Here is a 16,371-nt window from a genome sequence, read left to right as displayed (position 1 = left end):
CCAGACAGCAACGAGTATATCATTGTATTACATTCCCAATTCTTAGTTCTACCAGCTGACAACATATCGCATGGCAATGTGTTGTGAGCTTAATTGTATTTCAGGTATTCTCACTATTTTCAAAACATTTTGAAATAAAATCGTTAAAATGGTGTTTGCTGCTCACAGGCACCACACTAGCAACATAGTGAATGCATGTGCTGTGAAGCATTGACTCCAGCATTGACTATCTGCTCTCCTGCCTGTGGTGCTGCAGTCTTGCCATCTGGCATTTGTCTTGACTTTCATCCCCCATGCACACCGTCTCGGAGTCAGTGTGCTGTAGTCTCATCATTTTCTTTCGGATCTTCTTCACCTGTATCTTTTACGTAATTTAAACGGGAAGCATTTTGTAAAATCATAATGACAAGCTAAAAAGAAAAAAGGAAATCAACACAATGTTTCACATTATGATTCACAGTGTCAAACCCCTTAACCACATGAACCCAAGCATCCAATTTACAATGAAGGCATTTAGCAGATGCTCTTAATCATATACATAAAAATAGTCATCATCATCATGAATCATACATAAGCTAAGAACCTAACAGTGGAATATGCATATGCATGAAACTATGCATATATACTATATAGTGCTACATATAATGCTATCTAAATTCCCTATTCTGGACATGTGTTGAGAGATTAGCCATGTCACAATAGGCCAAAATTCACCATACATAGGTTACATTTTTGGCAGATCACCTATTTTCAGCAAAGATATTTGGTATAGAGGGGAAAAAGGTGCGGGCCAAGTATAGACCGCTGGAGGACAGCAGTCGACAAAAGATGTAGGCTTCATGTGGTTAAAGTTACATTTCAGAGTCTTTACTTCCTGTCTATCACCTTGTCTCTTCATTTTGTTTCCATGTTTCTCACCGACATGTGCTGTCCTCAGTCTCCCAAATACCTATTGAAGGTAAGAAGCCCACAGAACCCAACAAAAGGTTACTGCTGCTGGTCTCTTAAAGCTGTAATACGTAAGATTTCTACTGCCGAACTAAGACGGAAAGCCTGTTTGGCTGGGTAGATATTTCGCTTTGAACTCCATGCAATAACTCTTGTCAACCAGTAGTGGTCCTATCCGAATTTAGGATCTAAATGTCTTAAAGACTCTGTAAAGGAAATTCAATTTGTTTCTACTTTCTAAACACATCCACACATTCGCAGTCACTTTGATAGAAGAGCAGGGAGATTGCTTCCAACACCTGCAGTTGGGTTTTTACTTTTTACACAAACACCTTTATGGATTACAGCTTTATTGATCTACAAGCAAGGCACATGCTTGCACAATGGAGTGTAAATTCAGCTTTACACAGACAATATTTTCATGTCAAAACATTGGCACAATCGATTTGTAAGATTTCTGAAGCTCCACAGAATTAGCCCCGTTTGGAACCTCACCCTACGCTCTTAGCAACGAGAAGAGGTTCCATATAGAGGTATCCCTGCATTGGTATAGAATGGGGGTTGATTCGTCCAAAAACAGTGGCGCAAATCCTTTACGCAGGGGGGGGGGGGGGGGGGGGGTGCACATTCGGCAGCGCTGTAGAAGGTTCCGGGTTTGGTTCCCGCCGGGGATGCTGTGGCGCTGGGAGGCGTGTTCTCTCCTCCGCATCATCAGCGCCCATACCCTAGGTGGTGTTGGCGAAAGTGCCTTTCTGTGTGGTAGGTAGTGGTACTCGCACAAAAACATGCAGTAATCCTGGTCTCCCCCTGCATGGTCAGCCGGGGCCTGATGGAGGGGAAAGGAACTGGTTGGAATAACGTGTTCCTTCCACGCGATACGTACTAGCAGGGAAACTCCCCTCTGTCAGGTGATAAAAAGCGGCCTGCTCAGTCCTCATGCATTGAAGGAAGTATGAGCTCAGTTCGGGGCTCTCCCCAGGTTGGTAGAGGGAGAGTAGCGCCCAGGATTACAGTTTAGGCAATTAGCACTGGGTGAAAAAATGGGTTACAAAATTGTGGGATAAAATAAAATGTACTACTACCAAAGTTTATGGACACAAATACTATTTTTTCATCCTATGGTAAATCACGGTGTCCTAAAAATAAAGTTACACAGTGTGGCACAAGTTAAGGCGTTAAGGCCAGGATGAGAAAGACCAGAAAACCAGTTCCAATTTGCTCAATTTCTCACTAGGAAAGCACTTTGTAAAAGGATATTTCTCTCATATAAAGCTGAGGAAAAGATAGTACCAGATGGTGAAAGTGTCTGTATACACAGACACACTGTGCCCTTGTTAGAAGTTAACACTAAATGTGTCCTCGTACCGCTGTCACGCTCACAAGTAGCATTCCAACATACTAAACTGTCAAGGCATCCGATTAATCCGTTCAAGTTATCCAGGGGATGTTTGACATGGCTTTCTTTCTGTGCAAGGATGAAATAAAGTATTAAGATATGCACTTTGCTATGTAGACTTACTATAAAATATTTATTGCTCCATTAATTTTGATGAAGCCATGAACCGAGAGGACCATTAGAATGCAATTATTGTGTCCTCGTTAATACGTTGTCAGAAAGACTATCTGGTTTCTGACGGCTAGCGTCGTTTTTCAGAACGCTCTGCAGTTTTCCCATGCCCTACAGCGCTCCAAGATCTCCTATGTAGATAGTTGCCTTTAAGTGTTTATGGTGCCATGTTACACAGACAGCACGTTTAGCACAGCCGTATGTCCTCAACGACACCATTTAGAGGAAGTAGTAATGGTGTAATAACACCTTTATCTCTCCTGAACTCACACAGTATATCAGGTAGGAAATAAAGTTCAATATTTTAGAAGCATTTACAGTGATGTTTCTAGTTATCTAGTAGTATACTCATTCTGCCAGAATCTGGCCTGTTTCTAAATGCATGTGTGTAAACACTTGTGTTCAGGTAGATACCATGGAAATGATGCGACACCCAGAGGAGACTACCAACATGAGGAGACAGACCGTGGCCTCCTACTTCCGTGTATGTACTCGCATTATCCGTCCTTGCTTAAGTGTTTTAACTCAGAGTGTGGACCCTTATGGGTCCATTTGGGTCATTTGTAAACTCATATTCACTCTTTAAAAAAAATTAATGACTGTGTGACATCTTAAGGCTTAACTCTGAATCCTTAGTCATACAACATACAGTCAGGGCCGGTCCTGAACAATCTGGTGCCCCAAGCAGGGACACTGGGCAGACAGAGTTTGGACAGAGTCACTTTTTTTTGTTTTGTCGGCTCCCCCCCCCCCCCCCCCCCCCCCCCCCCCCCATGGCACCCGAAGTGGCTGCACCGTCGGCCTGTAGGAAGGGCCGGGCCTGTATACAGTATATAATAAAATATTAGCGACAGTGTCTATCCTATTTATTTTATTGTGTCAATAGTGCTATTGCTAGCGTTGAAGGGCAAGACATCCGCCACAGAATTTAGAATAATATATCTAGAAGGTCATATTAAAGAGCCAGACATTATCTGAAACCATATGAAAGCAGCTTAAAGATGGAGTGCTGTGATTTTTGTATTGTGTGTGTTTATGAGGTGACAGTACTTCATTAGACCCCTTGGTGTGGTTTTTATGTGCAATGATGTCTTCCCTTTGTATTTAGGGTTTCTTCCTGGAGGCTGAAACCTTGACAGTCAAACGTGCCAATGAAAACAACAGTGATATAGTGACATCACAATATCATCCCCTCCTCTAACTCATCCCCCTTTATCATACAACAACAGCTGTGGGTGAGGCTGATGGGTGGATCACCACCCATCTCCACCCACCAGGCAAACCAAGCATACTTAATGAACTGTTGGGCGTGTCCACATAAAAATGACATTTTAAAAATACTATCTTCCTCCTTATAATAATAATACCTGATGATCATGTTTTAGGGTGGAAAAAATCACGGCACTCCATCTTTAAAATCACAGAGTGACCTCTTCAAGCTACATTAAGTAATATTACACATGTTTATCAGCAGAAAAATAATAAAGAAATGTTATAAGATCATTTGGATTCTGCCTGAAGGGCACAACACAATTTTGTTTAGACTTTGATATCACTATTATGCACGTGGAAATGTTGCTCTGTTTCTGTTGCCATGTCCCTCCTAATTCTCAATGATTGTCCTGCCTGCATGTCTGCAGTACTCCCTCATGGACCTTCTCTCTAAGATGGTAGTGGGTCAGCCCCACTTTGTGCGCTGCATTAAGCCCAACGACGACAGGCAGGCCCTGCGCTTCTGCAAGGAGAGGGTGATGGTGCAATTGCGCTACACCGGCATCCTAGAGACGGTGAACATCCGACGCCAAGGCTACTCACACCGCATCGCATTTGAGGAGTTTGTTAACAGGTTATTTTAACTTCATGATTGAGGTATATAGAGCCTCTGCTGCGTGGCGTGTTGTTATGCTAAGCACTGACACAAATCCAGACGGAGCAGAACAAGTGCACCACTGCGCTACATCACACAAAAACACGGCTTCCTCTTAATTAGACAGGAGTAAAACTTGTGTGGAGCAAGTGGCTGGCTAATTGGCAGTCATTAGCGATAGCGGAGAAAGTCTACATCCTACATGCATCTCTGTCTTAATAGAGTGGATTCTCCAGTTGGGAAAACAAGTGTAAAATTCAAACAGGGAGGATCTGTTATTATACATTTTAATGGCATTTCCCTTTGCTATTCATGAGAAGTTTGTTCTTCTCCTCTGCGCCCCAGAATAAAAAAAAAAGTGAACTGTGGCCCTCTTTTCCCATTGGTATGTCATTATGGCACAGTTAAAAACAGCCTCTCATTAGGGAGGGGGGGGGGTCGCTTTATTAAACAGAGTTGCTGTTGTTTTTAAAAAGTAAAATGTGGGGCAGGTTTGATAATATTGTAATATGTTTGATAATAAGTTGTAAATATTTCTGTTCAAATCAGATATCTTAAATTATTCCAAAATAAGGCATTTAAACTCAGTCGGCCCTGTTTAAAAGAAAAAGTATACTCAGACTAGGTCCTTGGGAAAATGCACGGAAACCTACGTTTGATCAATTATCCTTTGAAAAGTATTCCAGGCACCTCTAATGGGGGAGGCTTTAAGATGATATAAAATTTAATTAACTTGGGCTTGTGGCCTGTGGAAGGGAAAGAAAAAAGCAGTGAGATGACTGGTTAGTTACAGTCCTCTAGGGAAGCTTTTAAAAGAATGTGGATTTAGTTGAGGTGGACAAGAACTGTAAATGACCACATGCAATTTCCTTGCGTGTTCTACTTTTTCTCAAAATATTAGTAGCCTAGGAATATTTGAGCATTTAGTGTAGTGCCAATGGTATTTCACTAGATAATTGACTGTCATTCGTGTGTGTGTGTGTGTGTGTGTGTGTGTGTGTGTGTGTGTGTGTGTGTGTGTGTGTGTGTGTGTGTGTGTGTGTGTGTGTGTGTGTGTGTGTGTGTGTGTGTGTGTGTGTGTGTGTGTGTGTGTGTGTGTGTGTGTGTGTGTGTGTGTGTGTGTGTGTGTGTGTGTGTGTGTGTGTGTGTGTGTGTGTGTGTGTGTGTGTGTGTGTGTGTGTGTGTGTGTGTGTGTGTTAATGCCTCGGCTCTTCAGACTGGATTCTAACCTTGCCATTGAATAGTACACATCATCCCTCCCAAGCCAGGCAGAAATAATACTGACAGACTGAATGGCTAAACTTCACCTTTAGTGAAAACTGATTTAAATTTGTGCTCTCATATCAAAGGCTCGTCTGATGTTGCCAAGGAGGGCTTTGTATTTACCATCAAAGCAATAACAGGTATCAACAGGAATTAGAATGAAAGGCTGTAGACTGAGTTTGGGGAGGGGAGTTCAAAGAAGTTTCTCTTCTTGTTGTTCTTCTCTTTGACCAACACCAGAACACACAGGACAAACCAGTAGTTTGGGAGCCTTGATGTCCCCTGAACAAACGCTTTGCGTCCCGTTGTCCTATGCTGGTATTTTGTAAACTATGACAAGGGGATCAGTGGAGGTCCCCAGACAATGAAGTATAAACATGTCGTGGCGCTGATGTACACCGATAGGCCCAGCCTGATGGGCATCTTCTGCGGCCATTGAAATAAGAGCCCGTCATCAATTCAAAAGAGCTCAGACAATAGGCCTCTGTTTGAGACTCATGTGTCACTCGCTCTCTCTTTTCAAACCAGAGCAGCTAGCTACACAGTACAATCCTCAGTGCTCATTTAACCATATGAGCCGCATAGCGTCACTATACTGGGTCCAAACCTTTGCGTGTAGTGGAAAAGGGAGGGGGCCTAGCATAGACTCCTGGGGACCCACTCAACTAAGTATATAGGGTTTAAGTGGTCTCAGAGAATGTACAAATGTAACTGGGTCCATTTGGTTGTATTTGTACACTCTGAGTTACAAGTGGATTAGCCTCGGTACCCAGGCTCTTATTTTCATTCGCTCTGATCAGTGAACCAATATTCTCCAGCCCTTGCTCCAAGCGCGCCCGCCCCTCTCTAGACCAGAAAGCACACTGGCTGGGCCAGGCTACAAGTGGATAAATCAACACTGATGATTTTACAATCCTGACATGAGGTGTTTGAAATGAGTTGATTTTAATGTACAGTATATTCTGGAGTCTCTCTCTGACCTCGTGAAGTATTAAAGCTAGGTAAAATTGTTCCTCCTGCCTCCCTGCCCCCTCTCTTATAGATATTATTACCTTGCCTTCCGGGCGCACCAGATGCCTGAGAGCAGCAAAGAGAATGCTGTTGCCATACTGGAGCGGGCCAAACTAGAAAACTGGGTCTTGGGAAAGACTAAGGTAATGTTACAATGCAATGCTATTGTTACAATTGCTTATTACAACAATTATATTATTAAGCTGCAACCAATGACTTGTTTTAGTGTATATAAAATATTATTTTAAATGATCTGTAATATGGTAGAGTGTATGTATACTTGTTAACAAGTGGTGTTGCCTGAAGCTCAAAGCGTAATATCTCTGATGCCCAACTGGGTGTTCTGGCTTAGCTCAGCAGTAAGAATTCTGGCCCTTGCGCATGATACCTGGTTTCAAATCCCGGGTAGGACATATGGATTGCAGCTTTAAAATGTTACCATATGAGAATGAGTATTTATTTTACTAGACCGGTGCCTGGCTGTATAGAGCACCGACTCGGTAACGATGGAAGTTGGGGATCCATGCCCCACCCGGCTATGCAATACCCGTTGTACCCATGTCAGAGTACTCTGTGTCCCTTTTTTGCCCATATATGGAGATTTCTGTATCCCTGTATCTCTGTGTCCCTTTATTCCTATATGGAGTTCTGTGTCAGGCCTGCCCATATATGAAGTGTTGTGATGTCAGAGCAGGCCAGCTCTGGGCAGAGGCCTTTTGTGGCGGTTCTGGACAACCGTGGGTCCGACCGACTCGACACTGGGCACTGCACTCCCTGTGGGGGTGGAACGTGTGTTGAATTTGAAGTCGGTGGGGCTAACGGTTGTCGAGTTTCGTGCATTACAGACAGACAGACAGACAGACAGACAGACGGTGCATTTATAGATAGATTTCATATTTTGTAGCTCTTTGCAAAGAAAATATTCACACAATCACTTCACTAAGATGCAGGTGCGTTGGACAGTGACAAATGAAACAATCATGAACAATCAGGATCTATATTGGAATAAAACTGATGCTGGCTGCTGAGCAAGAGCAGTGTGCAGGATGTTTATTCATGAATTTTTGTTCATGATTGTTTCATATTATGTAGCCCTAACTTCCTCACAACACAAATAAATACATTTAGGTTTTTCAGATTTAGAAAGTGTTATATATTTTTAAATCAGGGGTTCTCAACATTTTTGGCTGGGGACCCCCGGAAATGCTTTAGCCATGTCTCGCGCCCTCCTCCCCGCCCCCTCCCCCCAATACAAATTGACCGCTACAATAACCTTAATAATAGAGCAAATATAAATAAATACTGAAACCAGATATAATCATTAAGGAAAGTTTATGTGTGTACTATGTGTACTATGTAAACTTCCATTCAGTTGCAAAAGAAATTATATTCTGGGGACCCCCCAAAATAATGGTAACCCCCTGAGGGGTCGCGACCCCCAGGTTGAGAACCCCTGCTCTAAATGAACCTTCAGAGTCTCATAGAGATCTGTGTGTGTGTGTGTGTGTGTGTGTGTGTGTGTGTGTGTGTGTGTGTGTGTGTGTGTGTGTGTGTGTGTGTGTGTGTGTGTGTGTGTGTGTCAGGTGTTTCTGAAGTATTACCATGTGGAGCAGCTCAACCTGCTGCTCAGGGAGGTGATTGCGCGCGTGGTGGTGATGCAGGCATACACCAAGGGCTGGCTGGGCGCCAGGCGCTACCGCAAAAGCAAGCAGAAGAGGAATCGCGGAGCCATCATCATCCAATCAGGTATATAGCTATTGTGTGTCAACACACGTCTATACTGACTATGAATGAATCCTGTATGAATTTTTTTTTTTTTTTGTAAATGTAAAGGATTTGTTTGTTTGTTTTTTTCTTTAAAGCTTTGTTGGTAACACTTGCTATGCATCCCATGTTTATAGCGCATTATGAACACAATAAGACATTATAATCTTCTCATAACCATGTATAATTATATTTATAAGCGCTCATAAATAATCATATTACTTTATAACCTTAATCATAACACATTATAACCTTAATCATTATAAACGTTATTACAATGACTTATAATATCAAGTATTATAATACTTCATAACTTGCTATGTATTCCATGTTTATAACACATTATAAAAAATATAAGACAATATAATTTTCTCAAACATTTATAATAAATTATAAATGTTAAATTATTATAAAAAGTTCATAATTATAAAAATAATTTTAATCATCTTTAGGCCCCCAAATCATACCCTATAGAAAGCACTTGTGTCTATTTAAAACACAGGTTTTTTGGCTATTTTGACATATTATATTATTTTGACATATTTCACCCCCCTCCGTATCAAAGTATTGGACAATATTAAGGATTAGAGGATTTAGAATAGCAGAGAGCTCTAGGACTCAGAGCAGCAGTCGTACCCGGACAGAGAGCTCTGTAGGGACTCAGAGCACCATGTACCAGCATTGGTTAGTGGCAATGGCCTACTTGCACACAAGTAGGCCATATATGGTTTTTAGACAGCTGGTGGATGGAAATGAAGCTCCACCCATGCTGCAACTTGCAGTGTGGGAAAAGCATTTCCGGTTTTCTGGCCGAGGCTGCAACTTGCAGCGTCGGTGGAGCTTCATTTCCATCCACCAGCTGTCTATAAACCAGGAAGAGACTCCTGGATGTACCCTCTCTCTGTCTCTGTCTCTCTCCTCTGCTGATCGAGCTGTGGTATGATGCCACACAACAGAAACCGATGCCTACATGCCCATTTATACTTCCATTCAGAACGGATGCGTACTATTGATGTTGCAAACGCACACAGATTTGCCCAAAAAAGCATGGTATCCATATCGTTTATGTAATAATTTATAATTTTTACATGTTTAGTGAATATGACCCCCAGACAGTCCCCTTAATAGTCTACTATGCATTGGCATAATAGACAGAAAATAGAAAGAGATGAGTTTGATAACCACAGCTTGACCTATGGAGGCTAGAAGCAATGTGTCAGAACTCACAATAAGACCTCAGATAGTTCAAAGGGATGTATCCCATTGCCACCTGGTTTAGCAGTGTTTTGAAGTGGGATTTGTGTTGGATGCAGTGCATGCACCATGTGTATTGTTTCACAGAGGTTGCCAGGTTGGTCAGTATTAGCATCTTCTTCTCCCCCCCCCCCCCCCCCCCCCCCCCTCTCTCTCTCCTTCTCTTTGTCTCCCTCTATTACTTTCTGCAGCCTGGAGGGGTTATGTTGCTCGACAAAACGTCAAACAAATAAAAAAGGAGAGGCAACAGGCTGCTGTCCGCATACAGTCAGGTAAGTGTAACTACCTGGATTCAATGCATGAGAAGGCAATCTTAGATAGACCAAGCGACCCTTGCTTACATGTAAAGTATACCTGTATACGGTATAGGCCTATAACTATTTCTAACAGCAAATTAATATTTGTGGTTTTGTAGGCCAGTTTTTTCAAGTTGCAATGTGACAGCTCTGTTTACATAATGGTGTCTCCACCAGGCCGAAGGCATGGGGAAACGATGTTTTGAACCCTGTCCGTCCATCCGTCTGTGAACAGCTAATCTGTTGGCTTGATCGCAGCGAAACTGTGCACACACATTCCCACTAGGCAGAGCAGGGCCGCTTCGATGCCTCTCGGCCCCCAATGCGAGATTAGTATGTCGCCCCCACACATGCAAGTCAAGTGTGTGACGACATCCCCCACTTAAAGCAGGTAGTGCAGCAAATAAAACATTGTTCTTGTGAGGAACAGAACAGGGGTTCAAAGAGTATTTATTCTTGTTTATTTGTTCAGTGGGGAGAGGGTGCCTAGTCACCCACCAGAGATTTGTCCAATTTATGTTTTTATCTATAATAACTGCACCGATCTGTGTAAAACATTGTATGCGCACTCCCTAGAGGCCAAGGAAAAACCCTTTCCCTGCATTTTTCACATCTGCCTTTTATAGCACCTACCTACCTAGGTTCCATCCTGGAGGCTAATCTTTCCGGTGATAAAATGGCCACCAACGTAATCAAAAAAGTCAACCAAAGAACAAGATTCCTTTACAGGATCTCCTCACTGGTCAACAAAAACACCTTGAAGACCCTAACAGGAGCCCTCGTACAAGGTTTCTTCGACTATGCATGCACCTCTTGGTACCACAGCACCTCAAAGGCCCTTAAAACAAGGCTCCAGACTTCCCAAAACAAACTTGTCAGGCTCCTACTTGGCCTCACCCCCCGAACCCACCTCACCCCTGCCCACTTTGACAGGCTGGAATGGCTTAGGGTCGAAGACCCCAATGGGTCTGGTCCACAAGATTCGATACACCACCAAGATACCCATGTACCAGTCCAAATACTTCCTTAATGTTAACGAAGTCCACACCCACAACACCAGAGGGAGTGCAACAAACCATGTGCAACCCAGATTCGGCACAAACAATTTTCGCTCCTATGCCACCAAAATGTGGAACACCCTACCATCAGTCATTAAGACATGCGAATCCCTTGACTCCTTCAAATCCGCTCTCAAAGGGCACCTACGGAAGGCTGCAATTCTAAACTGGCTCCCGTAAAATCTGAATCGCCATATTCCATGCTGATTGGCTAAGACTGACATCTAAAGTTTGCAGGAGTTCTGGACCAAATGCCACAAATCATGAACGCAGCGTCCGATTGCTGTGAAACTGTGAAACATTCCCACTAGGCTGAGGAAGAAACGTCACTTTACATTTTTCAAATCAGCCTCATGGTGGCACAACAGGCTGAGTCGCGTCTTTACCTATAACTGCACCGATCTTTTTTTGTTTGTATTTACACTCCCTAGTGGCCACGGAAAAACCAGGAGGCTGACTCATGTGAAATACATTTTTTATATTATATTCAGATTTTATCCAAATATCATGCACCCCCCCACTACTATATAATGAGCTGTTGATATTGTATTCTGTTCTCCCCGTGTTCCCTAGCGTAGGTAGTTAGGTACCCTCACAAAAAACATGCAGTAATCCTGGTCTTTAAACTACCTCCCCCTGGCCAGCCGGGGCGACTGATGGAGGGGTCGGAATAACGTGTTCCTTCCACACGCTACGTCCGGCCGGGGAAACTCCCCCTGTCAGGTGAAAAGAAGCAGCTTGGACTCCTCATGCATAGAAGGAAGCATGAGGTCAGTCCGCTGCCCCCCAGGTTGGCGGTGGAAGTGTAGCGCCCAGGATTACATTAGATGATTGACACTGGGTGAAAAAATGGGTTGCAAAATCGTGGGATAAAAAAATATATATATATATTGTCTTCTGAAGCTCTTCATTCAAATGGGAGACCAGTGGAATTGTCATGCAGTCCCACACAGAGTTGTGGTGTATTATTTTTTCCTTCTTCATACGTTTTCAAAAGAAAAAAAGGGAATAAAGGCCTGAAAACCTCGTGGTTTGCGGAACACCTTTTTGATCTCAATGAGTGGCCCACGAAACAGTAATAATTAATTAATAATGCATCAAGAAAGGCTTTTGAAAGTTTTGGGCAGCATTTGGTCCCCATGTTTCAAGAAGAACAGTGCATACTGAGATCCCTCTCTTCCTTTCATCTCCTTCCCAGTAAAGGCAAGAGAGGGGCTTATCCCTTCTGTTTCCTCACCACTTCCTCTCTCAAATTCCTGGCCTATTACACAGCTCTTGCATACCAGAAACAAGATGCCTTTTTATACTGTCAACCTTTTCATCTGAAATGTAAATTAATTCTTACTCAGTGTGCCTTGACGAAGATCAAAGTGGGCACATTAACCTTCCCGGCCCCCCCCCCTCCTCTGAGGCTCTCACTGGAGGACAAGGGGAGGGTGCCAAGAGGGGGCAGGCGGAGAGGACGGCTGGGGGAGGAGACTTGGCATTGTTTCCCCTGGCTCTCCTGAGGGGCTGCCCTCATCTGGCACATGGAGCATCTCAGTCGCCTGCACACCTTGCGTAAATGTCCGCCATTAAAACCAAATCTAAATGCAGCGGAATGGGTAAACAGGGGGTCGGTGGGAGGAAGCTCCCTCTGTTGCCACCGCCCCCCCTCCCCCCTTTCCTAAAAAGAAGTGTGTTTGTGTGTGTGGGCAGTGTAGGGCAGGGAGGGGGAGACCCTGAACCTGACATAAGTGGGGCCTCGGGCCCCCCCAATGGTACACTCTAGAGTCTAGCACATTCACATTGTGTGTGTTCTCCGCAGCTTATAGCCTTTGAGGTGGGCCGCATTTGCATTCTGAAAATAAACAGATGCCTTTCAAATGTATGAGCCTGGTGGCTTCTCAGATCTCAGCAGGGCCTGGGGTGGGGGTGGGGGCATGCTCACCATCGATCAGATTAAACCGTGCACACTAGAGCCGTGGCTCAACAATGCACTTGAACATTCTTTTGCTGTGCATATCATTTTTACAATAATACACAAAACCTTTGACTAAGTCACTTTGTAGGAATAGCTTACCATCCATCAAAGCCCATGTTGTCCCCTCATTCACATAACTGCCTGTGTACACACATACTGTACATTCAACTTTCTACCAGCAAACGCTATATTTTCTATTCAGTGCTCTTGAATTTTGAGTGGTGCAGCCACTCTGTTGCCCAGCAATGTGTGTCCCTGGCTGGATCCCTGGCTGGCTGGGTCCGTCCGAGCACGGAAATAGCGTTTTTTTTCACCACCAAGTGTCACTGTTGCGCAGCCTAACACACACGCACAGCGTGTGTGCGCATGCACACGTACAGTACATACAGCACAAGTACAGCACCACTCAGTTCAGACAGGTCAGAGTTTTCTTTTAATAATCACACTCGTGTGAAGTGAGCAGTGCCTCTTATCATGATGATGAGAACGTCATCATACATCACATTCCAATCAGCTGAGCACATTCCATGCTAAACGGACATACACACAAAGCTGTGCATTGAGCTGCACCGCTCAAAAGAAAATACATAAGACTGTCGAGAGGCAAAAGAAAACGGGCTACCCCAGAGGTACTTGTTGGCCCCCTCCTTTTTTCCCCAGCTCAGCATTTGTTTTCACGTAATGTTCACCCGTTTTCACTGTATGTTCACCTATCGTGATTTATGTGGTTAAACTACAGCATGTCTTGGTTGTGTGCAGTTTACAGGGGCCATCGGGTGCGTCGAGATCATGGACTACGGAGGCACAAATCTCTTCCTGAGGTTGGAGGGAAGAGCGCCATGGAGGAGCATCTTGGGTGAGTAAAATTGTAAATTTAACTTTTGAGAAAAAATGACCTGTAACTAAGAGATAAATCAACACTAAAGATTATGCTGTGTAATGGTGGCGTTAGTTTTGTAATATTATGCAGAGAACAGGCGCTCATGTTTAACTTGTCCTGTCTGCGTTCTTAACGTGACAGGAGTAGGGACCACCAAAAGAGAGCCCCTCGTTGAGCTGAAGGGCCCACACTGCACATACCTGTCACTCATCCTCAGCCCTGCCAAGGCGGGCTTCTCATGCCCTGTAATGTACTGCCGGTTAGACCACAAGAGAAAGCTCCACCCCGCGCACCACCTCTTTCAGTTTTTATAAACGTAATAAATATCTTTCCACAAAGATAGCGCACACTTGTCTGACCGCAAATGGGGGCCGGGCAAGCGCTGCACTGCGCTGGTCTCCAGATGTACCGTACTGTATGGGGGCCGAGGAGTTTGTGTTTATTCAGCATATGGGGCAGGCCGGTCATTAAAAAAGTATGTGCTAAGCAGGGGAACAGCCGCCAACAGCACGGCAGCACACATGGTGTCAGGACAGCGGTGGCGTTCAGTCCCCGCACTGCACTTCACATGTGTTCTATTTTCTGGAAGGAAATCTCGAGCTGATTACATGTTGTTACAGGTTCCTCACTCAAGAGATGAAGCATTTTAGATTCTGTTAAATGCTCAGTAATACTTAACTGAACTCACTAAACAAAACCTAGGTCTGAGTATTTTAACTCACTAAGGTTTTACCATGAATCATAATCTTAAATGGCTCCCCCCCCCCCCCCCCCCCCTAAACCAATTTAAAGCGCAATGCGGTTGGAAACCTCAACCTAAAGTTGCCTTTTTGGTCAACGTTTCACTCACCAGATTACCAAATCAAAAGATTTCCACATCTGAAAAATGTTGTTCTTGGGTTGGGTGTAGACTCCATCTGAGAAAGCGTCTCTTTTGGGAGTCTCACATTTTTTTTCCCTCTCCATGTTTACAATCATATTCCTTGGTGAGAGAGAAAAACTTCAAACCTCCACTTAACAATTCTGTTTAATCAGTGTTGGACTCTCTCCATATAGATTTATTTTGACATGATCTGGCCCATTTCCTCCTGTAAGAACTATGTTCTCACCTACATGCTGTTATTTTCCCTTTTGATATCTCCTCTCTCTGTGTTTACGTCCAGCAGCTACGGCTGCAGTTGCATCACCAAGTCCACACTGGATGAGATGTTGCTTTTCTCCACTCAAAGTATGACTGCAGTTGGCAGGCAGCATTGTGTTTGTAGCTTTAAATTACCCCACATCGTCTCATCTAATTAACACTAATGAGTAATGAGTTGTACTTCTCCAAATTGCATAAAAGTAGACCACACAGAGATGGGCTTTGGGTATTTAAGGCTTTTCGTTCCTTGGCAATAAGGATGTATACAGTACATTGTAGGTTGCACGTGATGCTTCATGATATTTCATGATCCGTTTTCTTAAGACATTTTCCTTTCTTCCCCAGGTCTAATGGCCCAAAGAGCACACAGTCATATACTGAGGTTAGAGTAAATGTAAGTAACAAAATATCAGTGAAATGTTTTTCCTTATCCCCATGTATGCATAATACTTCACTTCTACAAAGACGCTTTAACATAGATTATTCGAAAGGATTTTCTTTTCTTTTCTTTTTTTTTCTTCTCAAGTCCTTGAGACAAAAGACTTCTCTTGCTCCAAACTCCATCTCAGAGGGGAAGACAGGGTGGTACGGGAATGAGAGAATCAAAAGGCTGGAAATTCACGGCTGAGAATAAATGCTCGCTGTTCCCCGAGGTGATTTGTCTTTGCGCTTCTCTCTCTACAGATGTTAGACCCCTTTTTTAGTAAAGACCTGAGGTTCTTTGGTAGCACTTTGATATCCTGCTCGAATTCAATATGTGAAATAGAAGAGCCACTCCGTGACTTGGAGCACATCACACTCTTTGAAGTCTGATCCAATTTTTGCTGCTCACCATTTGATGTTGAAAGGATGAAATGAGGAAAATGTACAGTTTTTGCCAGTAACTCTGCTGAGCATATGTAAGATTAAAAAAAAGCAAAATCCTTTGGAGGGTGTACTTAGAAATGTTAAGCAGATTAATACTTTCCTATAGCTCTTTTATTCAAAGATAAAAATTAAATATGAGAGGAGTCCTGTATATGCTGTATTTTTCCCGTTTTTCAGTCTCACAATTAAGTAGTTTGGTGCTGTTTGCTAGGAGGAAGGGCTAATAAATGGGCATATGCAATTGCATTAGCATGTGATTAACATTGCAAAGCACATTAATGGGTTTGAGTTTTATGAGTGCCGAATCGGAAATTAACTACAACTTCCACATGACTAAATAAAAGAGAAAAACACACACAACACTATGGGGCTTGCTTTAACGTGTGTGCGCGCGTGATGCGTGTGTGTGTGTGTGCGCGCACACGTTTTCTATCTTTTTATCGTCTGTTTTCATTCATCTTCTGGGCGTGTTTGTTCTGTACCTCCTCTTTC

The 16,371-nt window shown here is 43.4% G+C and overlaps 1 protein-coding gene across 3 annotated transcripts in view; it reads left to right on the top strand.

Annotated features, from left to right (window-relative positions):
• myo3b (myosin IIIB) overlaps nucleotides 1-16,371 on the top strand; it is a gene marked incomplete at its 3' end in the record, with an annotated part of 89,790 nt that overhangs the window by 50,939 nt on the left and 22,480 nt on the right. For 2 of the 3 annotated variants that reach the window (XM_079517875.1, XM_079517874.1), the window contains 7 exons: nucleotides 2,922-2,999; nucleotides 4,156-4,361; nucleotides 6,688-6,799; nucleotides 8,240-8,402; nucleotides 9,866-9,946; nucleotides 13,751-13,847; nucleotides 15,358-15,406. In XM_079517875.1, coding sequence (XP_079374001.1) covers nucleotides 2,922-2,999; nucleotides 4,156-4,361; nucleotides 6,688-6,799; nucleotides 8,240-8,402; nucleotides 9,866-9,946; nucleotides 13,751-13,847; nucleotides 15,358-15,406 — 786 coding nt within the window. Of the gene's footprint in view, nucleotides 1-2,921; nucleotides 3,000-4,155; nucleotides 4,362-6,494; nucleotides 6,571-6,687; nucleotides 6,800-8,239; nucleotides 8,403-9,865; nucleotides 9,947-13,750; nucleotides 13,848-15,357; nucleotides 15,407-16,371 lie in introns of those variants that run through there. The other variant, XM_079517876.1, reaches the window with a different exon arrangement.

This window comes from Electrona antarctica (genome assembly GCF_951216825.1).
Source record: "Electrona antarctica genome assembly, chromosome: 13".
Taxonomy (NCBI): domain Eukaryota; kingdom Metazoa; phylum Chordata; class Actinopteri; order Myctophiformes; family Myctophidae; genus Electrona; species Electrona antarctica.
This window is presented reverse-complemented; position numbering and strand designations above follow the sequence as displayed.